Source organism: Oryctolagus cuniculus, chromosome 8 (assembly GCF_051225735.1).
Source record: "Oryctolagus cuniculus isolate XC-2025 breed Fujian yellow rabbit chromosome 8, ASM5122573v1, whole genome shotgun sequence".
Lineage (NCBI taxonomy): Eukaryota > Metazoa > Chordata > Mammalia > Lagomorpha > Leporidae > Oryctolagus > Oryctolagus cuniculus.
In genome coordinates, this window is record NC_142874.1 from 91,651,062 (window position 1) to 91,674,433 (window position 23,372).

Sequence of the window (23,372 nt, forward strand, 5' to 3'; positions counted from 1 at the left end):
GTGTCCTGATTCCTTTTTCCCTATGCTAAAATATCTCTGGATCTCAACTGTACTGTTTTATGATTCTCTTAAGATTCAAGAGATTCAAGGCAAACATGAACAGTCATTCAGTATGAAAGAAAAAGATGAGACTACTAAAATCATGAGTGAGATGGAAAAATTGAAGGAAGAATTCAAAGCCAAAGATTCAGCACTAGTAAGAATAGAAATGGAAAAACTGAAGTTGTCCGAGAGACTTCAAGAAAGTCTCAATGAAGTGAAATCTGTGGCCAAGGAGAGAGATGACCTGGAGAGGCTGCAAGAAGCTCTTCAGTCAGAAAGCAAGCAGCTTAAAGAAGACATACAAGAAATCATAGCTAAAGTAAATTTCGTTTTATAACAATGTTTACTTTTTGTAAGTATATTTTCATGAGAACTTTAGGAAGTGGAATTACAATGGTTATAACTTTTCTATCCATTTCTTAAAGCACCTAGAAACTGAAGAGGAACTTAAAGTTGTCCGTTGTTGCCTAAAAGAACAAGAGGAAACTATTGATAAGTTGAGAGTAGATCTTTCAGCGAAGGAAACTGAAATATCCAGCATGCAAAAGGAATTGGAAATGACCAATGTTGAATTACAGAAAAAGGTAAGGGAGGGTGAAGGAACAGTGAGATGATACCTGAGGCATGTGACCCATTGGGTTAGAAAGACTACTATATTTGGCCTAGTGGTTGAGTTGCCTATTAAGAACTTTAGGGGCCAGTATTGTGATGCAGTGGGTTAAGCCACCACCTGCAAAGCCAGCATCCCAAATGAGCACCAATTCGAGTCACAGCTGCTCCACTTCTGATTTAGCCCCCTGTTAATGTGCCTGGTAGGCAACAGAAAACAGCTCAAGTGCTTGGGCCCCTGCCATCTACATGGGAGACCCAGATGGAGTCCCAGGCTCCTGGCTTCTACCTAACTCAGCTTCAGCCTTTGTGTGGCCAGTCAGGGAGTGAACCAGTGGATAGAACATTCTCTCCCTTTTTCTGTCTTTCCATCTCTATATATAACTCTGCCTTTCAAATAAATAAAGAAATCATTTTTAAAAAATAAAAAAGACCTTTGAATCACGTATTAGTGTGTCTGGGTCTGGGTTCTACCCAGCTCCATTCCTGATTCTGGCCTCCTGTTCATGCAGACCCTGACAGATAGTGGTAATGATTCAGATGGTTGGGTTCCTCCACCTACACTGAGTTCCCAGCTCCTGACTTTGGTCTCCAGCCTGGAACTGTTACTGGCACTTGGGAAGTGAACCAGCAAACGAGGAAGCTCTCTCACTATCGTGCTGTCTTAACTCTCCCTCCCTGTTCACTGACTCTCTGCTGAAATAAATCAATAATAAAGATTGGTGTTTATGCACTAAATTGTTTTAGAAATCAACCTGCTTCTTTTGGCTTAAAATATATGTTTATTTGTGTATATGTACACATTTTTGGCTATTTTACCATTTTTAAGATCCAAGAGCTTTATGAGAAACCAGAACAACTTACTAGTGTAAAGGAAGTTTGTGAGCCTCAGGGAAAAGTGAGTGAACTGGAACAATTCAAGGAGCTTCTCAAAGCCAAGGAGTCAACACTACAAAATACAGAAAGTGAGAAACTTGAGTTAACCGAAAGACTTCAAAAAAGTCAAAAAGAAATAAGAATTATAATTAAGGAAAGAGATGAGTTGAAAAGGATACAGGAGGCCCTTCAAATAGAAAGAGACCAACTGAAAGGAAACATGAAAGAAATTACAGCTAAAGTAAGTTTCCCTCTTTTGTTGCTTTTTGGATACAAAAATAGGATTAGGTTGTATTCATTGTTAAGTTTTATTAATTTTCCTGTAATCTTAAAAGAACTGGCAACACAAATACTAAAAGCTATTTGCATTTATATCTGAGTGCCAAGATAATGTTAGTACAAGTAATATTTCAGAGAAGACAAACCAAGTGACGAATATTCAGATGCTAAATTGTAGACAAAAGTAGGCTTGGTTCTGTTAAGCTGGAAATTGACATCTGATTAGTGTGTTTCTCATATCCTTTATGAAAGAGAAGAGTAGGCTAACATGTAAAGATGATTGCCTTAGTTTATGAATAATTCTTTCTTATGCTTAAGAAAAAAAAAGCTTTGCCCATATCCTAACTTATTTTATTTTCTCAGATCCAAGAACTTGAAGAAAAAGAACAGCAGTATATTCAGGTAAAAGCTATGAATGAGTCTCAGGCAAAAATGTGTGAAATGGAACACTTGAGAGAACAATTTGAGACCCAGAAGTCAACACTGGAAAACATAGAAATGCAGAATGTACAACTGAGTCAGAAGATCCATGAAAACCTTGAGGAAATGAGATCTGTATTAAAAGAAAGAGATGACCTTAGGGAAATGGAGGAGACTCTCAAAGCAGAGAGAGACCAGCTTAAGGAAAACCTAAGAGAAATTCTAACTAAAGTGAGTTACCATCTTTTCCCCATCTAGTAACTGCAACTGTGTGTCCTAAAGGAACAGTGGGCCACAGGGGTCATGGGAATGTAAACCTTTGAGGAAGGTTGGGGGTCATGAGGAGATAGGGGATATTTGCTAAGACTTTCCACATTTTTCATTAAGTTTGTTTTTAACCTAAAACATCCAATTGTAGCCAGTCATAGACACATTTGGGTAGCTGGACAAAGATATTTATAGAAGCATACTCATTGCAGCAAATTGCAGTAACCAAATAAAGCAAACCACAAAATAGGGAAATTTCTAACTATCTTTTAGTGGAAACTGGTTAAATGTGCCATTAATCATGGAGTTCTATGGCATGGATATAGAGTAGGATAGAACTACAGTGCTGATTTCATGTTAGGGATTAGGGTTAAATTGCAAAGTCTACCTAGAATGAATTGACATCTGAAAGAAGCGTAGAGAGTGAGGACAGGAAAGCCTCAGAAAAGGAGTAGAATGATTCTTCTTATCCTATACATTTCTGTTCTGTTTGAATTGTATTATCCTCTATGTATTATTTTTGTCTAATAAAGGACCTGGAAAAACAAGAGGAACTAAAAATTGCACACATGCACCTCAAAGAGCACCAAGAAACTGTTGATAAACTGAGAGAGATTATTTCAGAGAAGATAGATGAAATAGCAAATATGCGGATGGATTTAGAAAGCTCAGATTCTGCCTTAAAAGCACAGGTATGTATTTGTTTTTAGCTGTAATCTGAGCAGCTGAGAGTTTGAATTGGGTCCTTTGTGTAATGAAACAGGATCAGAATCACCCTCAAATTGAAGACAGGTGAAGATTTGCCTGTTCAGTTTGGAAAGTATTGTTGAGTTTTTTGTCTGTATCTATTACTACTCTAACTTGTTATATGATTAATATCAAGATCCAAGAACTTCAGGAGAAAGAATGTCAACTTATTAAAGTAAAAAATGATCTCCGAGAAACTGTGTATCAAACAGAGCAATTGAAGAGGCAATTAGAGGCCCAGAATTCAATTCTGGAAAGTACAGAAATGGAGAAGTTAAGATTGACTCAGAAACTTCATGAAAATCTTGAAGAAATAAGACTTGTTACTAAAGAAAATGATGACCTGAAAAGAGTAAAAGAAGCCCTCAAAATGGAACGAGACCAACTTAGGGAATGCCTTCAAGAAACAGAAGCTAAAGTACGTTACACTATGTCTCTTCCTAGCAAGTGAATGTGATATTTCCTTATAGCAGTGAACCTTGCTTTGAAACAAGTGGTATTGTTGCAAGAATAAAACAGTATAACTTTTCAAATGGAGAAGTTAGTATTGTTTTTCAAAATTATTAGTCTGTAACCAGCACTTTATAGATTTTATGCAGTGTCTATACTGACTCAGTTGTTACAATAAAGAAAACTATATAAAGATACTTCAAAAAGTTCATGAAAAGTCTGTATTATAATGCACATAATATGCGTGTGATTCTCAAGGTAATATATTCCATAATTATCAAATTATGTAGGCCCAAATTAGTAGGCCCTTATCTTCATGCTCCAAAATAAATTTACCGGAAGTTCCCCACAAGTCATTCTTTATAGTAGTTTGTAATTTACAAATGGAAAGCAATCTAAATGTTCTTAAGAAGGAAACTAGGTATATATGAGTGGTATGTCAAAATACTGTGTACTCTTAACAAAAAAAAAAAAAAAGAAAAGAGAGAAATAGATGGATTTGAATGTCCTGTTTAGAAGCCCAACATAACTTCTAAGGAGGAAAATAAGCTATAAAATAGTGTTTGTATAAAATATTTGTCCCAGGAAAGTAAGAGTAGCATATGTGGAGATGAGAAGAGAAAAATTTATGTTACTATTTTTAAGAAAATATTTCTTGATTAAAAATACTAATTGACATTAAGCTATATCATTGTTCTTAAATTTTTCTAATAATAAAGGATCTGAAAAAACAAGAGGAACTAAGTATTGCTCACAAGGATCTGAAAGAGCACCAAGAAACTGTTGATAAACTCCAAGAGATTGTTTCTGAGAAGACAAATGAAATTGCAAATCTGCAAAGAGATTTAGAAAAGTCAAATGCTAAATTACAAGAAAAGGTACTTTGTGGGGAACTTGTTTGAATACATATTTGATTTATTTTGTTCCTGAAACCTTTAGGGATGTAACATGGCTCAGCCCCATTGGAAAGCAGCTTGTCAGTATTTACTCCTGCAGAATATATACTTGCTTGAAAGCTCAGCATTTCCACTCCTTGGGTATGTACTCAAGAGAAAAGAGTGCATACTAACTAACATAAAAAAAACATTAGAAGAATGGCCATAGCAGCCTCCTATAGTACAGCGAAAAACTGGAAACAATGCAGATGCCTTTCATCAGGACAATGGATAAACACATTGTGATAAGTAGATTAAACAGGAGCTGATCTAGGATGGTAAAGGTCAGAATAGTGGTTACCTCCAGAAAGGGGCGCATGGGTACTGAAAGGAATGCTAGAAATGTTCTCTGTTTTAATCTGGGTTATGGGATTATAAACGTATATACATGGGTATATCAAAAATAATTGAGCTTATGAGAGTGACATGGAAAGACTATTATCTTAATCCATTTAAAAACTATTACTTATCCTTGCCTAAAAATAATCTGTATCCTAACATATTATTTTATGATTATCTTAAGATTCAAGAACTTAAGACAAGTGACCATCAACTTTTTAAGTTAAAAGAAGGTATCAGTGAGATGCAAAAACAACTCAAGAACCAAAGTTTAACTCTCAATAAAATAGAAATGGAGAATTTAAATTTGGCCCAAAAACTTCATGAAAACCTTGAAGAAATGAAATCTGTAATGAAAGAAAGAGATGATTTAAAGAGAATGGAGGAGAATCTCAAACTGGAGAGAGATCAACTCAAAGAAAACCTACAGGAAACCATAGCTAGAGTGAGTTGTGTTCCTTCTTCATACCCTGTAAACCCACTACTATTTTACTATTTTTTTTTTCGACAGAGTTAGAGAGAAAGGTCTTCTTTCCATTGGGTCACCACTCAAATGGCCGTTATAGCCAGCGTGCTGCACCAATGCAAAGCCAGGAGCCAGGTGCTTCCTCATAGTCTCCCAAAACAGACTGTCCTTGCTCCAGGGATTGATTTTAGCTCCTTTGTCAAAGATAAGTTGGTTGTAGATGCACTAAATGCTGGCTAGGGCTACAGCCATGGTGGAAAACAGTATGGCGATTTTTTTTTTAATTTTTTTATTTTTTTTTTTTTTATTTTTGACAGGCAGAGTTAGACGGTAAGAGAGAGAGAGACAGAGAGAAAGGTCTTCCTTTTTCCGTTGGTTCACCCCCCAAATGGCCGATACAGCCAGCGCGCTGCGCCGATCTGAAGCCAGGAGCCAGGTGCTTCTCCTGGTCTCCCATGTGGGTACAGGGCCCAAGCACTTGGACCATCCTCCACTGCCTTCCCGGGCCACAGCAGAGAGCTGGACTGAGGAGAGGCAACTGGGACAGAATCCGGCGCCCCAACTGGGACTAGAACCTGGGGTGCCGGCACTGCAGGCAGAGGATTAGCCTAGTGAGCTGCAGCACCGGCCAACCTACTACTTTTAATATAAAATGCTGGGCTCTGTAAATATTGTTGGTGAGAAAGTGAATGTTGCAACCTTCGAGTGGGACAGTTTTAACGATATCTTTTCTAAAATGTATCAGCATTTACATTTGGAACAGCAATTCCAGTTCTATGAATTTATCCTAATACTATAGTCACACATTTGGGCAAAAATACAAGAGTTCACTGCAGCATTGTTTAGGATGACCAAAATCTAGAAGCAGTCCAAGTATCCACCAATAAGGCAGTTACAGGGGTTCATCTGCATAACAAAATGTTAAGCATAAGAATGGAGTACTCTTTATGCAGTGCCGTTTTAGAAAGTTGTCAGGGCTCTGGCACTGTGATATAGAGGGTTAAGATGCCCTCTGTAATGCCAGCATCCCATATAGGTGCTGGTTTGAGTCCTAGCTCTTCCATTGCCAATCCAACTCCCTACTAATGCACCTGGGAAAGCAGCAGAAGATGATCCAAGTTCTTGGGCCCCTGTACACATGAGGGGAAACCTAGAAGAAGCTACAGGCTTCTGACTTTGGCCTGGCCCAGCCCCGGCCACTGTGACCACTTGGGTAGTAAACCAGCAGATGTAACATCTCTGTGTCTCCCTGTCTCTTTGTAACTTTGCCTTTTTCAAATAAATCTTGGCGGGGGGGGGGGGGGGGGGGGGTCAGGCAGTAGTAGGAGAAAAGCAAGTGGCACAGTTCCACAGGGTGCAGGACAAAGACAGGAAAGATAGGGGCAGGAATGTGCACTTGGATATCCTTTCTGCACTTTATCATTTTGTGGTAATGAAATGGTTGTTTTTAATGGAGCCCACATGTTTAAGATTTGGTTTAAGCTAATGATTAAGAAAAGCTGATATGCCTTTATATCCTAGCATTTTTCTTTTTCTTCTAAAAATAAAGGATCTGGCAACAAAAGAGGAACTAAAAGTTGCTCATATGCATTTGAAAGATCAGCAAGAAACTATTGGTAAATTAAAAGAGAAATTTTCAGAAAGGACAACTCAGATTTCAAATATTCAGAGGGATTTAGATAAATCAAACGATGAATTGCAGAAAAAGGTACGTATTGTTTTGTTCTTCTTTTGGGAGTAACTGTGTCCAGAATTACCTGTGGAATGAGAAAGGATATAGACATATAAATACAAATACAAGTTGAATAGCCTTAATCCAAAAATCTGAAATTTGAAACTTTTTAAGAGCAAGAACATCATGCTCAAAAACTTTCAGATTTCAAATTTTCAGATTAGGAATGTTCAACCAATGCAAGCTGTGCAAATATTCCAAAATCCAAAAATACCCAAGATCTGAAATATTCTTGGTCCCAAATATTTCCTTTAAGGAATATTCAACCTGTGTTTATGTATACACTAACAAATACACTCTATGTTTCTTCCCTGAAAGAATTCTATTTGCATTCTAATTTGTTTTATAATTTTCTCAAGATTCAAGAACTTCAGAAAAAAGAACTTCAACTTCTTAAAATGAAAGACGATGTTAGTAACACTCATAAAAAAATGAGTGAAATGGAACAGTTGAAGAAGCAATACGAGGCTCAGAGTTTATCTGTGCAAAGTGTGGATAAGGATAACTTGCACTTCACTAAGAAACCTTATGAAAACCTCGAAGAAAGCAGAACCATAGCTAAGGAAAGCATTGAGCTGAGGAGGATAAAAGAGTCTCTCAAAATGGAAAGAGACCAATACAGAGAAATCATTAAAAAAATGATAGCTGGAGTGAGTTCAGAATCTTCACTTATCTAGTAACTAGTTATAAGAATCAAACTTTGCAAATAATAATGATAATGATTGTTTCTTGAAGCTTCTACAACTAATAAAGGATAGTGAGAAAACTGTAATTTTCACACAATAAGAACCAATTTTAAAAAGTCAGTTTTTCAGAAAATACAGTTTAATTTTCATCTTTAAGAACGATGTTAAAGCAAACTGTTTCCCTTAATACTATGTTTTTAAACTTTTTTCTGAGATTTATATTTATTTTGAAATTCAGAGTCATAAAGAGAGGGAGAGACGAGAGACACCTTCCATCCACTAGTTCACTTCCAAAGATGGCCGCAATGGCCAGGGCTAGGTCAGGCCGAAGCCTGGAGCCATGTGCTTCATTTGGGTCTCCCACATGAGTGCAAAGACCCAAACTTGGGCCATCCTACCCTGCTTTCCCAGGCACAGGGAGCTGGATCTGAAGCACAGCAGCCAGGATTCAAACTGGCACCCACCTGGGATGTCAGTATTGCAGGTGGTAACTTAACATGCTATGCCACAACACTGGCCCCACTATGTCTTAAACCTAATTGAATCCTCTAAAAAATAACAGAAAGTTCAGACAATAGCTGTATGAAATCTTGTGAAAGTCTTTCATTTTCATATTTGAAAAATAATATTTTGCAGTCTCAACAGAAATGCCTAACCCTTGGGAATCATCTTTATATCAACCCTAATTAAATCTATAAACAGATTTAATTCATTCAACTAATACCTATTGACAGTCAATCATTCTTCTAGGTACTGTGGTGAACAATATAAGCAAGTGAGAGAAAATGTTTCGTACTTTTGATCTGAAATGCAAACTATAAACAGTAAATGAATTTCCTGTTCCAGCATGATGGAAAGAATATATATGAATAGGGCTTGGGATGCTATAGAAAGCCAGATGTTTTTGCTAGAGTATTCAGTTGGTAGCAGTAACTCTAATGCAGAGATTTTGTTTGAAGAAAAGAAACCAGAAATAAATCTAAAACTTATTAGCAATTACAAAGAAGGGATCATACCTCTAAAATATATACGATTCTCCTACTTCTTCCTCCTACCATGCCCCCCAGTGAGTGAATTTTTTAATTTCACTCATCAGAATTTTTTCTGAGCATCTTAACATTGTATTTGAGTTAAAAATGTGATATTGCATTTACTACTGAAATGATATAAAATGTAATTGAGTATTTGGTTACATATTATATGTGAATATAATTATAGCTGAAACCCTGTGTATTTCTTGTACCACACCAGGACCAACAGAACAGCAAAGAGCTAGTAGAACATGAGAAAGTGTTAATGGCTGATGGACAACACCACCCTACAGAAAGCCTGAGAGAAAAATGCTTTAGGATAAAAGTAAGTGCCCCATGTGAAAATAGCATATGAATATTAGAATCTTTCCAAAAGCTTTTTGAAGCCTGAAATGGAATCGAAGGAACCTCTGTGGAACAAGTAAATAGTGCTCAGTATTTTTCTAAATAATATCTGGTTCAGGTATTAAGGGTGTGCATATTTATTTACATATACGAACAAAGCAATGGGAGTCTGATTTTACCTGAAAGAGGTAAGCGACTGAGCCATTCTGGTGTCTGGCACATCACAGATAGAGGAAATAGTGAGTCCAGTGCTCCTGGAATGTCATCCTGCCTGGCAGCGGGGAAGCTAAGAAAGGAGATCAGAGAGTTAATGGGAGGAGGCAGGCTGTGGGGCCTTCAGAGGACGTTGAAGTAATAGGGGAGGGGATGGAGATCCATGGAGATGAGAGACGTACTCTACCTTACATTTTAAGAGGCTACTGACTATTGCATTGAAAATAGAGTGGAAGCAGGAAGACCATTTAAAAGATCAGTTTCAATAATCCAGGCAGAAGCAGTGGTGGCTTGGCACACACAGGTAGCCATGGGAATAGTGAGAAGTACCCAGTTTCCAAAGGTAAGGACAGGATTTACTGTGACCCTTGCTAGACTACATGATCCCTAAGGATGTGTTTGGATTGTTGACTGTATCACTTAGCATTCCTGACAGCAGTCATTATTCCAGAGGCTCCTCCATACTGTAGGGTGACTCACCTGAAGATCAAAGACCAGAATCCCTTCCAACATAGACCAGCATCTAGTTTTTACTTAACTTACTGAAAACAGAAACTCTTTCTTCTGCTGGTTAGCTCCTTGGACTAAACCTATCACTTACTACACAGTTGCAGCAACTTGAACTTAACATGTTCTTCTACCTGTGCTGTGACTAGGATACCACCTGCTTGGTCATTCAAGCATAAAGCCCAGACTTAGTGCCTGTCTACCATATGCCAGTTGGTTTCCCTCATGAGATGGATTTTATTGCTCCATTTGTAAACAGTGAATCTGAGGCTCAGAGAACTTGTTCAGCAGTTGCCCAAGGTTACACAGCTTGTAAATTGGCAGAATATGAATTTGGACACAAACAGATACAGAAACATTTATACAGTTTTATTTCCTTCAAGCTGTAGTGTCTATACCGCTTTTAATATTGCACATACATTACACATTTTATTTGATCCCCTAAAAAGTTTTGTGGCAATTACTGTCATTGAGAAAACAGCTCAGTGATTTCCCCAGTGAAAAAGTGAAATAGTTAAGTCCTAACGGCCAGCTCTGATACAGGGATAGAAAACAGCCACGCAAACAATAGCAGTGAAGCGGCTATACCAAGCTGACGGGTATACAGTTTGAATCTTTTTCTCTTATTTAATTTACTCACTCACACAGCCCTCAATAACTATATAGAAGCTACTATACACAGCAGATTGAATTCACCCAGATTTCTCTTCGGACTTGGTCAGAGCTCATTCAGATCCTGGATGTTCAAAAGACTGAAAGAAACAGCATCTAAATGATAATGATTGTTTCTGGTTTTCTTTTGTTGTATTTGCTTAAACTTTTTAAATTTCCACAATAATTATATATTATTTCTATAATTCAAAATCAATTACAGTTTCCCCTTTAAAAAAAAACCACAAAGATCTTAATTTATTTATTGCTCACCAAAATTGTTTAAGTTTCATTACAATTCTAGGGTTAGAACTAGTTATTGTTAAATTAGAATGAATTATTACATTGAATGGATTCTAATTTCCTTTAGGAGCTTCTAAAAGGATACTCAGAAATGGAGAATCATTATGAGTACTTGAATAGAATGTCTTTTGATTTGGAGAAGGAAATTGAAACCCAAAAAGAGCTTTCAATTAGAGTAAAAGCAAACCTGGCACTTCCATATCCACAAGCCAAACAGATTCAAAAACTTCTTACTGCAAACCAGAGATGTTCCATGGAATTCCATAGAATCATGAAGAAACTTAAGGTACCTCCTTCTTTTAATAATATACCTGTAAATATGCTATACATTTCAGTTTCAAACATCAACATATTTAAGTCCTGCTTTGGGAATTGGCATACCTCTATTTAATGTACTTAGTACCAAAGATTACATGGTTCTGAGAATAGTATGAGCAAGATTCTCTGAGCATCTTATACCCATTTGTTCAGCAAAATCTGAGCTCTGCTGAGGGGTTCAGAAATTGTGTCATGGTGTTTAATACAAGCACTATGGTAAAAGATCTCATAACCAGTGGATGAGGCAGACATATAAACAGGTAGTATAGTGTGTGACAGAGGTATTTTTGGGTTTTATCCGCATGATATACCAGATAAGAAATTGCAGAAGATGAGTACTATGATGGAAGCCAGAATGTGACCAGTTCAGGTTAGAGTTCATTTGGTACATAATGGCTTATGGATAGTTAACTCTCCATGGTGGTAGTAACAGGATCAGGTTGCCATTTAAGTGCTTCACTACAAAATAAAGGAGAAATGAGTTTGAGGGAGATAAACCTAGTGGCAGAGGCAAGAGGCAGTTAAGTGGTTCAGATAACATTATGTGTGACTATGGCACTAGAGAAAGCTTCATAGACATGGAGAGGGCAAAAGGGATTTGGGAAATATTTAGTGGCTTAAATATTGTAGTGGCCTGATTTGTGCTTGATAATGTAGGAAAGGGAGAGAGGTTGAGTCCTAAGATTTGTGCTTAACTAAAATTTTAGATTGTAGTACCATTAAGAGAAATAAAGAAAAAAAGGAAGTGAAGAAAGGTGGGTAAGGCAGGAGAAATCAGGTGTTTAGCTTGAGATAATTTTGTGGTGAGAAAACCCATGATGAAACATCCAAGAAAACAAAATGAGGCATTTAGATGTGAGTCACATTTGGCAGGAGAAAAATCAGGGCTAAGATCTGGGATTTATCAGCATGCAGATGACAGGTAATAGAACACATATTAGTGACATACGTAACAGAAGCATAAGAGCCTTGGGGTAAGAAGAGAATTTCAGACCAAGATTAATGTCCAAGAGGCAGAGCAGAAAGGAAACAACACTTGAGTTCAAGGTTAGAAAATGCAAAGAGATGAGGGAACCAAGCAAGTGCTCTCCATAGAGTAGAGTATGTCAAAGAAGAAGTGGCCAGGAGTGGCAGATGTTTCAGAAATCTAGATAATGGACTGAAGATAGCCCCTCCATCTGGTGATAAACAGGCTCATTGGTGACCATTGCCAGAACAATTTTAGATGAGTGGTTATGGAAGAGACCAGATTATAAGAGGTTAAGGGATGGTGGAAGTTGAAAAAATAGGAAACAGATACCTGCCTCACCTAAATAGATAGCCCCTCAGGACCTGACGATTCTTTTGTACAGTGTGGCAGTCAGATACCCAGAAATTACTCATGAGATCCATGAACACATGACGTTGAAATTATTGTCACCTTGAACACCTAAATATGTTTGGCTAGGAAATCTTGAAGCAGGTAACCCTTTTTTTATCAGTTACCAAGTCACAGTCAGCAAAAGAGGATGTTGAAAATGAATCTCTGGTGTCTATGTAGGAAACCTCTGTGATCAGCAGTATAGTTAACAACAATAAAAAAGAACAATAGTAAAAGGGAAGTTGGTAGGAAAAGGGGGAGGCACTGAATTTTCAACTGGAGAAACACCCAGTAGAAAATCAAAAATATAGAAGTTGAGATCTGGAATTTATTCTCTCAAGATGCTAAGAGGGGAAAGTCTTCCCCACTTCACGGAGGATACTGAAAAATGAAAGACCTTGTTTTACTTCATGATCTCCACCTGGCTAAAACATCCTGTTATTGTGATGAAACTTTCATCTTCTAATTTGCTTGATTTATTTTTTTGCAAGTATGTGTTAAGCCATGTTACAAAGATAAAAGAAGAACAACATGAATCCACCAATAGATTTGAAATGGCTTTTATTGATGAAGTGGAAAAGCACAATGAGTTGCTAATAAAAATACAGCATCTTCAACAAGATTATGATGTCCCATCCAAAGACGTAAGGATCCTCAAATTGAACCAGAATCTGGATCTACATATTGAGGTATAATTTATTTTAAAGAAATCTAATTAGATTTTAAGCTTTTATGTCACATAGAAAAAAACGTTTCCATGTACTGAAAGCCATTATCATTGACCAGAAATGAAAACTAGATGACAGAGTGAGAACTGGCCAGATATAAATAAAGACTGCCAAGTAATGGATTGCCAGCTCTTCAGACCTCCACGAACACAGAAAAACACATTTAACATTAGCAAGTGGGAGTTCTTGGAACCCCAGAATAAATTTATAGATGCCTCCTAAAACTTTGTCCATCTGTGACTGGAAGTCAGAAACCTTTTTATTCTACCAATTCCACATAGAATGTCTTGCTGTCAGCCAGCAACATAAGGCTGGCATCCAATTCCCAACATAGATGTAAGACCTTCTGTATGCAGTAGAAAACGTTCCTCCAGAAGCCTTTATTGATTGTGATAGTAAGTCACATATTTTTCATTTTGACAAGGTTTAACTCTAACAGAATTTATAAATGTACTCCTATTACATATACTGCTAAAATTATATTGTGATAATAGTTAGAATGAAGTGTTAAATTAAAATTGTATTTCTTAGTCTACTGTGAAATCAGAATACTAAGAATCCAGTAGATATTTTCCCCTTTTCTGATATTTGTATGATACTTGGATAGAAATTTCCTTAATTTTTAGGCGATTCGATGTCTATTTTTCACACAGGAAATTCTCAAGGATTTCTCAGAAAATGACTTCCCTAGCATAAAGGCTGAATTTCAACAAATATTAAGTAATAGGAAAGAAATGACTCAGTTTTTAGAAGAGTGGTTAAATACTTACTTCGATGAAGAAAAGCTTAAAAGTGGCATCCAGAAAGAAAATGATAGCATTTGTCAAGTAAATAACTTCTATAATAATAAAATAATTGTAAGTATTGATTTTTATTGTGCCTCATTCTTTCTGTTTGGTTTGATTTTTCTGTCTCATTCTTCAGAGGGCTTAGCATGACTTAATTTAAGGGTATTTAATTTGTTTATATATGCTCTGTAGAAATAGCTGATTTTTGTAAAACCTATTCTTTAGTGTATTGTGCTCTCTTAAGATAATTAAGTTTATCAATTTAACCATATTGGTGTGTAATACGCAGTTTCCACTGAATCCTCTTATTCTCTTTCCCTGCTCCTTCTCATTGTTTTATATGAACTGAGCCCTTTCCCCAGGTATCCTCAGGCAGGCCTGGTATAGCTATGTCAGGTCACAAAGATAATTACGGATGAGACAAGTAAGACACTTGCAGTGAACGTTAGGTACATCCCACCAGAATTAGGAAGTAAAAAAAGTGCTCATTGACCGTTATTCCCTGCACAGAAATAAAGATCGCCAGATTAATTACTAAAAGTCAGTGAGCTGCTGTTTTCCCTTAAACACTGAAGTTTGGAATGAAGCAGGAATAGATAATGGTTGAGTTTACTAGCTATGCTCTGCTGTTAGATGCAATGTTTCATTATCAGCCATGAAGTATATAATGATTTGAACCTGGACAGTTCTTCAGTTCTCCATATGCTAGTATTAATCTTATCAATTGAGATTATCCTCCAGATCAGTGTAAATCCTTGCCAGTCCTTATTCTTGTGATTATTGATATCCAGCATCGATGCAAAGCACCAAAAAAAAAAAAAAAGTTCACATTCTTTTGTTTTTGTTTTTGTTTTTGTTCAAGGAATATAACTTCATGCACTTAATATATACAGATTTGGGAACATGGTGATTCTTCCCCCCCTGCCTGCCTCCCTCCCACCTTTCTTTCTCCTCCCTCTTCTTTTCCCATTCTTATTTTTGTACAGAGATAACTTTTTCAGTTAATTTTTATATTCATCAAATTAACCTTATACTAAATAGAGAGTTCACTGGATAGAATGAAGGAAAAAATAAAATCAAACAAACAAACAAACAAAAAAAACTGTTCAACAGTCAAGACAAGGGCTGTTCAAAATCATCACATCTCAAAGTGTTAGTTTTGCTCCTATAGATTACATTTTAGATACTCTGTTAGTTACCACAGATCAGAGAGACCATATGATATTTGTCTTATGGTGACTGGCTTGTTTTCACTAAGTGTAATGGTTTCCAGTTGCATTCATTTTCTTACAAATGAAAGGATCTCGGTTTTGTTTTTTTTTTTAACTGCTTTGCAGTATTCCATAGTGTATACATACCATAATTTCTTTATCCAGTCTTCAATTGATGGACATCTGAGTTGATTCCATATGTTAGCTGTTGTAAATTGATCAGGGATCAACATGGAGGTACAGATCACTCTTTTATATGCTGATTTCATTTCCTTTGGATAAATTCCCAGGTGTGGGATGGCTGGGTCATATGGTAGGTCTGTATTCAGCTTTCTGAGATATCTCCATATTGTCTTCCACATTGGATGTACCAGTTTACATTCCCAGCAACAGTGGATTAAGATACCCTTCTCCCCACATCTTTACCAGCATTTGTTGCTTGTTGATTTCTGTGTGAGAGCCATTCTAACAGGGGTGAGGTGAAACCTCATTATGCTTTTGATTTGCACTTCCCTGATGGCTAGTGAGCATGAGCATTTTTTCATGTGTCTATTGGCCATTTGAATTTCCTCTCTTGAAAAATGTCTGTTCAGATCCTTTGCTCGTTTCTTGACTAGATTGTTTGTTTTGTGGTTGTTGAGTTTCTTGAACTCTTTTTAGATTCTAGCTATTAATCCTTGGTCAGTTTCATAGTTTGCAAATATTTTCTTCCATTCTGTTGGTTGCTCTTCACTTTGCTAAGTGTTTATTTTGCAGTCCAGAAGCTTCCTAATTTGATGTAATCCCACTTGTTAATTTTGGCTTTGATTGCCCTGCCATATTTTCAGGAACGTTCCTATCATTTGCTCTGGATTTGTTTTGTATTTTCAATGGGAGGTTTTCTGTCTTCACATTCTTTCATGATGATGGCTTTCTTTCTGTGTTTCTGTGTATTGCACATCTGTAAGCATCTTTTGTAAGGCTGGACAAGTGGTTCTCCTTGTTACAGAAGGTCTTTATTTCACCTTCATTTATAAATGAGAGCTTTGTGGGGTAAAGTATTCTGTGTTGACAGTTTTTCTTTCTCTTAAGATTTGGACTATATTTTGCCATAGTCTTCTAGCCTGTAGGGTTTCTGATGAGAAATCACCTGTGAGTCTAAGGTGACTTAGAAGGTAATCTGGCTTTCTCTCATGCACATTTTAAAATCCTTTCTTTATGCTTTACTATGGAAAGTCTGATTACAGTGTGTTATGGTGAAGTCCTTTTCTGTTCATATCTGTTACAGGTTCTGTGTTCTTCCTGTACTTGGACGTTCCTTTCTTTCTCCAAGTTAGGGAAGTTTTCTGTAATTTTCACTTAGCATGCCCACTAGCCCTTCTCTCTTTCCACACCTCCAGGCACTCCTAAGACCCAGATGGTGGGTTGTTTGATAGTATCCCACATATCTCCAACACTGTTTTTTAGTCTCCTAATTTCTTCTTATTTTTGGTCTGACTGTAAAATTTTCATAGATTTATCTTCTAGTTCCAATAGTCTTTCTTCTGCCTCACCCACTCTGTTGTTAAGGCTTTCTGCTGTATTTTTTATTTGATCTATTGAATTCTTCATTTCTAGTATTTAATTTTCATTTCTCTTTAAGATCTCAATTTCATGGGAAAAATTGTTATCCATATATGGCTTTCTTTAGTTTGTGGATTTGCTTCTGGTTGGTTGCCTTTGAGAAATCTGATGATTAATTTTTTTAATTCCATTTCCAGCATTTCCTCAATCTTCATCTTCACATTCTAATATTGAAATGTTATAGTGTTCCTTTGGGGGACTCATCATGCCTTACTTATTCTCTATTCTGGAATTTCTGCATTTATTTTTAGGCATTGGTAAAAATGTTTTTGTCTGATGGCTTTTATCTTTCATCTGTGCTTTTGTTGCTTAGTGGTACATCTATACTTCCAGTGAATACCAAGAGGTGTGTGGTAGATATGACCAGGGAGCTCTGTTCAGTACCAGGATGGGGCAAGTATCCAGGGTAACACCCTAGTTGGGTGTGGTATCTCTCCTCTGATTAACTGGATGGAAAGGAATTGTCACCTCTGTTGGTGCGACCACCCCTTCTCCTCAGAGCTGAGGACGTCCAGGTGTTAGTCCCCAGTGTGCTTAACACTCATCCACACCGTTGTACAAACCACACATATGATCCGTGGAGTCCTTCCTGTGAGCACAATTCCCTCTGCTATGAGCTGGTGCAGGTAACCAAAGAGCTCTGAGAGTGTGAGGAAGCTCTCTGTGGTTGCCTAGAACCCAGCCACACCCTGCCTCCTCTCATGCAGTCACAGTGTTTTCTCAGTCTCAGCTCCAGGGCTCTCAGGGTCCAGGAGTGCCAGTGGGGCCACTCTACCCTGCTAGCTTGTCCTATCTACAAGGAAACTAAGGTGTTCCCAGAGCAGCTGTCTGTGTGTATTTCAGCCTGCTGGATCGAGTCTGGTCCTCTGAACCAGGTTCGATGTCAGTGGGGAACACGGCTTTTTCTCTCTGGTTATATCTGTGGTTTGCAGGCATGCAAAATACCCACCCAGTGCAGACCCGCTTGCTTTCCAAATGTGCTGGGCATGTAGGGAAGTCCCACAGGTGGCACTTCCCTTCCATGGGGATGGCTCCTCCTCCCCTCCCATTGCCAGTGGGTACAACCGGTTCAGTGGAGGCAATCTCCCTTAGTTTTTCCTGAACTGCTGTGGTTACCGCTTGGGTGGAGGGTGAACCGAACAATTGCTGCGTGCATGCACAGGAAGTAGGGGCAGCCACTACCTGCCTGTGTCCAAAAATGGCACTAGCCCTCCCACTTCTGGCTGCAGGTCTCAGTTGTAGCAGGGAGGGCGGGGAAGGGAATGAGACATGCTTCTTTATTTTTCCCCCACCTCTGGATGAGTGGATGCCCTGCTGTCTTGGGGATCTGGGTATGACTCTAAAAGGTGCAATTCACTAAGCTCTCCCTCCCACTGTATCAGCAGAGGATCCAAGCTGAGTATCTGCTCCCCCTGCACAGGTCCAGGCCATTTCCACAGCCTTCACAGGATCTCCTACCAGAGCTCCCTTGTAGCTTGACCCTGAGAGTGCACCCTCTCCACTCTTCCAACACCAGTTTCGCCCAGCATAAATCAGACTGCCCTGTTCCAATTCCACCATCTTGGAACCCCAATGTTCACATTATTCTAAAGTGCTGTACTAGGATGTTCTAACTAACAAATTTCAGCATACACATTGTCTTACAATTATTCTTAGCTTTTTTTATATATGAATCATTTTATAGCTAGAGTTATGTTTTACTGTTCAACAGGCTGTAATAAATGAATCAACAGAGTTTGAAGAAAGAACTGCTACTGTATCTAAACAGTGGGAGCATGACCTGAAATCAATGAAGGATAAAAATAAAAAACTGTTTAAAGACTACCAGACTTTGAAGGTCACCTTGGCATCTGACACCCATATAAACCCTATTACACAAGATAATAAGAATCCTCATGTTACATCAAGAGCTACACGACTAAGCACAGAGGTATATAATTTCTTATAAGGTGGTTTCTGATTTATAGCTTCCTCACAGAGTTCAGAGCAAAATTGTAGTACTGAATTGAATGTATTTAATAACCCATTGCTTTATTAACTGCCCTTACATGGGAATCTGTAACATGAGTGAATATGCTACTTTATTTTATTAGCACACAAAAGGACTTAGTGGGGAACCTAAGAGTAAGTTGAAATTTATGATTTTTACCAAGATAAATATAATGAAACATCAGCCACTGGTTGAATAATTAACCACCAGTGGAAACTAGAAGATCACCAGTGTACAGCTTTGTTTTGTTTTGATTTGCTGATCATTACAGAACGTAGTCAGCTGGTAGAGGTAAAATAGAGAAAAGATGAAACCCGTCTGCGAAATCAATAATTTAGAGCAGCAGATGAAATTTCATCTTCAGAGACCCAAGAAAATCCTAACATAATAAAATATCCAAATAATCAGATAATGATGTGGGAATAAACAAGTACAGCAGCGAAACAGAATACAGGGTTCAGGAGATCAGCCACTGAAGTATGAGAATTTAATATAGGAAAACAGTAACATCCAATCAGTGGGGCAAAATGCAGTATTTGAAACAGTCTAGCCATCTGGAGAAAAGTAATTCTTTATTGATTGATTGATTGATTGATTGATTTGAAAGTCAGACTTACAGAGAGGGAGAGACCTATAAAAATCTTTCATCCACTTGTTCACTCCCCAGATGGCTGTGACTGCCCCAGCCAGAACCAGGACCTTCTTCCGGGTCTCCCACATAGGTGGCAGGGACCCAAGTACTTGGGCTACCTTCCACTGCTTTTCCCAGGCCATCAACAGCGAGCTGCATCAAAAGTGGGGCAGCTAGGAAATGAATTGTGTCCATATGGGATTTATCTCACCTGTTAAACAAAAGTAAATTCTAGATGGGAAATACACACACACAAACCAGATTTTGGGGCATTTGGCATAGTGGTTAGCACACAGCATGGGATGCCCACAGATATCAGAGTACCTGAGTTCAAGTCCCAGCTCTGTTCCCCATGCCTGCTTCCTGCTAGTGCACACACCGGATGACAGCAGGTGATGGCTCGAGTAATTGGGTCCCTGCTACAAACATGGGAGACCTGGATTGAGCTCCCAGATCCTGGCTTCAGCCTGTCTCAGCCCCAGCTGTTAGCAGCATTTGTGGAGTAAACTAGCAGATGAGTAGTCGCTCGCTCGCTCGCTCTCTCTTTGCCTTTCAAATAAATTATTTTTAACAAAACAGACTTCACATAAAACTTTGAAGTGTATATATATGTATGATCTTATACACATGAAAACATTCAGATATTTCAGTTTATCCTAAGTTAACTTATTTTGGGGGAAAAAAAGGACTGGAAATGGCCCCAATGTTCATTTATAAATGACTGGTTAAGTAATTTGAGCTACCTCATGAAATGAGATGCCATGTACCTATGAAAACAAAAAATGTGAAAGCCTGAATGTGTTAATAATGGATAGGTGTGGGAAAAATACTGTCCAGTTGTCTTTAACAAAAAGCAGAACTGTGTATGATACTGTTACTGTTTTTATGAACTATGTACAGGTATGCTTAGATACACATAGAAATTTCTGAAAGAATACACTTGAAAAAGTAATGTAATCACTGCTTCACAGTCAACTTGGGTTTGAGGTTAGGATACTTACTCTTCATTGTATGCCTTTGAATTTTTTCCACTTATTTATATTTTTTAATTTCAAAGCCAGTTAATAACACTGAAGGAAAAGATATGTCACGTGCATTACTTCAGTTAACAAGTATACTTTTCTTTAAGCAGAATTAATTTAAAATGTAAGCACTTGTTCAGTATGCTCAGCATTGTGCTGACCAGTAGATAAGGTAACCCCTGCTCTTTCCACCTATGCAGAAAAATTTATTTATTTTGTAAATTTTAACCCAAAAATTACCATAGTCTAAGTGAAAGAAATGACATATCTATAGACTGAATTCTTTCCTATCATTTTTAATGTAACCTGTGAAAGATTAAATAAGATAATCTGTCTCAGATTTCTGTACTGTACTTTTTTCCTCGTGGTTGACCTAATGAATGTGTGCTTTTTTTAATAGAGAATTCAAGAGCTAGAAACTTCACTACGTGAAGCTAAAGAAAATGCTATACATAAGGAAGGCAAAATTGTAAAGATGCAGAAAGAACTTGACATGACGAATGAAATAATAGCAAAACTTCAAGCCAAAGTTAATGAATCAAATAAATGCCTTGAAAAAACAAAAGAAATGGTTCAAATACTTCAGGTAACTTAAACTCACTTTATAAATAAAAGTATTTTTTTAAAAAAAGAAAAAAACCTATTAAGATTAAACATAATTTGGTACTCTGTTTTTCCCTTTTTTTTTATTACCTGTGTCTGAAGTTCAAAACTCAAGCCTAAATATAAAAAAAGTGATTTAGAAATGAATTGCTTGGACTATATCTTCATGTAAAATATTATTATTATCATGCTAGAAAAGTACTTTTTCAAGACAAAAATGTTCTTTATAGTTTAAAATGCCCATTTCTTTCATTTAAAAAAATGCTTCTTACCTAAATATATAACACTATTAGATTAAGTGCATTTTATTGTTTTTTGTTGTTGTTTTTTGTTTTTTTGTTTTTTTGTTTTTCTATCTATGGTCTCCATTACCTAGTGCTTCTTGATGTCTTCTGGGATAAATCTGAACTATTTTGTTTGGAAAGAATAGTAGTTTAGGGGCCAGCGCCGTGGCTCACTTGGTTAATCCTCTGCCTGCGGCGCCAGCATTCCATATGGGCACCAGGTTCTGGTCCTGGTTGCTCTTCTTCCAGTCCAGCTCTCTGCTGTGGCCCAGGAAGGCAGTGGAGGATGGCCCAAGTGCTTGGACCCCTGCACCCGCATGAGGCACCTGGCTCCTGGCTTTGGGTCGGCACAGCGCACCGGCCATGGCAACCGTTTTGGGGGGTGAACCAATGGAGGGAGGACCTTTCTCTCTGTCTCTCTCTCTCTCACTGTCTAACTCTGCCTATCAAATAAAAAATTAAAAAAAAAAAGAATAGTAGTTTAAATGGTTTTCAGTTTGCATGCCATTAGATCTACTTTCCACTCCCAAGAATGCACAATAGACATATTTTTATCAATGGGTTGTATCTTTCAGTAAAAAATATTTTCAATGTTTTCAATAATGCTTTGTAGTTCAAATTCAATTCTAGCTTTATGTTTACATTGAAGCTGCAACATATTCTTGTTTTGTTTTCATGATTTTCCTTTGTCCACCATGTTACTATTTTCAACTTTTTTTTGTTTCATTTCATATTACTTTTTTAATTAGAAAAAAATGGTTTTAAGAAGTAAAAATCATGTCTCCAATTACATATTAGCTTAAATATACTTCAAATCAAATATCTAATTGTTATTATACCTTTCTGTTTTTCAAATATTTAGTATTTAGAGTTGTTTGCATTTTTAAATATTCTTATCAAAGGTAAAGAAGGTAACTGTTCTTTATAATTGGAGAAATTGAAACTGCTCCAGTAATTTTTTTTTTTTTTTTTTTTTTTTTTTTTTTTAAATTTAGGATAAAGTTGCTTTAGGAGCTAAACCTTATAAAGAAGAAATTGAAGATCTCAAAACAAAGCTGGTGAAAATAGACCTAGAGAATGTGAAAAATGCCAAGGAATTTGAAAAAGAGTATGTCTTTTTTAAAGATTTATTTTATTTATTTGAAAGACAGAGTTACAGAGAGACAGAGAGAGAGGTCTTCCATCCACTGATTCACTCCCTAAATGGCCACAATGACTGGAGCCGCACTGATTCGAAGCCAGGAGCCAGGAACTTCCTCCATGTCCCCCACGCACGTGCAGGGGCCCAAGGAGTTGGGCCATTTTCTACTGCTATCCAAGGCCATAGCAGAGAGCTGGATCAGAAGAGGAGCAGCCGGAACTAGAACCAGCACCCAGATGGGGTTGCCGGTGCTTCAGGGCAGGGCTTTAACCCACTGCACCACAGTGCTGGCCCCAAAAGAATATGTCTTTTTATTGCATATGAATTTAATAGCTGAACTTTCCTTCCTAAACTAAGTTTCTTTGAGTTAGTTAACTTTCTATACAATTCATGAAAATATTGTTTTTGCTTTAAAAAATATATCACATTACATATGTAAAGTTCTAAAAAATACAGTTATGACAAACAATATCTTTGCTTTTTTCTCAGTCATATACAAAAAAATTAAAATGGTCCATAATCAATAAAAGCAGAAATTTATATTAGAGGAATTGTTAAAATGTCTTCCATCTCCTAATACTTCATTCTTGCTATAAATCTTAAATGACTATTTAATGATGAACTCTAATTCTGCCAAAAATGTAGGACTCCATGAATCTTCATACCAGTCAACTAGCCTTCCATTGCTAAGGCCTACTGGTTTCAGTAGAACTTATATCCATTGGGTCCTTGTCTATAAAAAGCAGTTTTGCTAACAGAGTCAGCAGAAACATTCATAATATTGAAAAAAGGCAAA

At 37.3% G+C, this 23,372-nt stretch overlaps 1 protein-coding gene across 3 annotated transcripts in view; it reads left to right on the top strand.

Moving 5' to 3' along the window:
• CENPE (centromere protein E) overlaps positions 1-23,372 on the top strand; it is an 86,129-nt gene that overhangs the window by 55,728 nt on the left and 7,029 nt on the right. For 2 of the 3 annotated variants that reach the window (XM_051820144.3, XM_089302994.1), the window contains 16 exons: positions 74-361; positions 468-626; positions 1,481-1,768; positions 2,170-2,457; positions 3,027-3,185; positions 3,377-3,658; positions 4,410-4,568; positions 5,149-5,409; positions 6,980-7,138; positions 9,100-9,204; positions 10,966-11,184; positions 13,068-13,265; positions 13,958-14,161; positions 18,617-18,835; positions 20,949-21,134; positions 22,431-22,543. In XM_051820144.3, the coding sequence (XP_051676104.3) occupies positions 74-361; positions 468-626; positions 1,481-1,768; positions 2,170-2,457; positions 3,027-3,185; positions 3,377-3,658; positions 4,410-4,568; positions 5,149-5,409; positions 6,980-7,138; positions 9,100-9,204; positions 10,966-11,184; positions 13,068-13,265; positions 13,958-14,161; positions 18,617-18,835; positions 20,949-21,134; positions 22,431-22,543 (3,287 nt within the window). Of the gene's footprint in view, positions 1-73; positions 362-467; positions 627-1,480; positions 1,769-2,169; positions 2,458-3,026; positions 3,186-3,376; positions 3,659-4,409; positions 4,569-5,148; positions 5,410-6,979; positions 7,139-7,521; positions 7,813-9,099; positions 9,205-10,965; positions 11,185-13,067; positions 13,266-13,957; positions 14,162-18,616; positions 18,836-20,948; positions 21,135-22,430; positions 22,544-23,372 lie in introns of all 3 variants that reach the window. The other variant, XM_051820142.3, reaches the window with a different exon arrangement.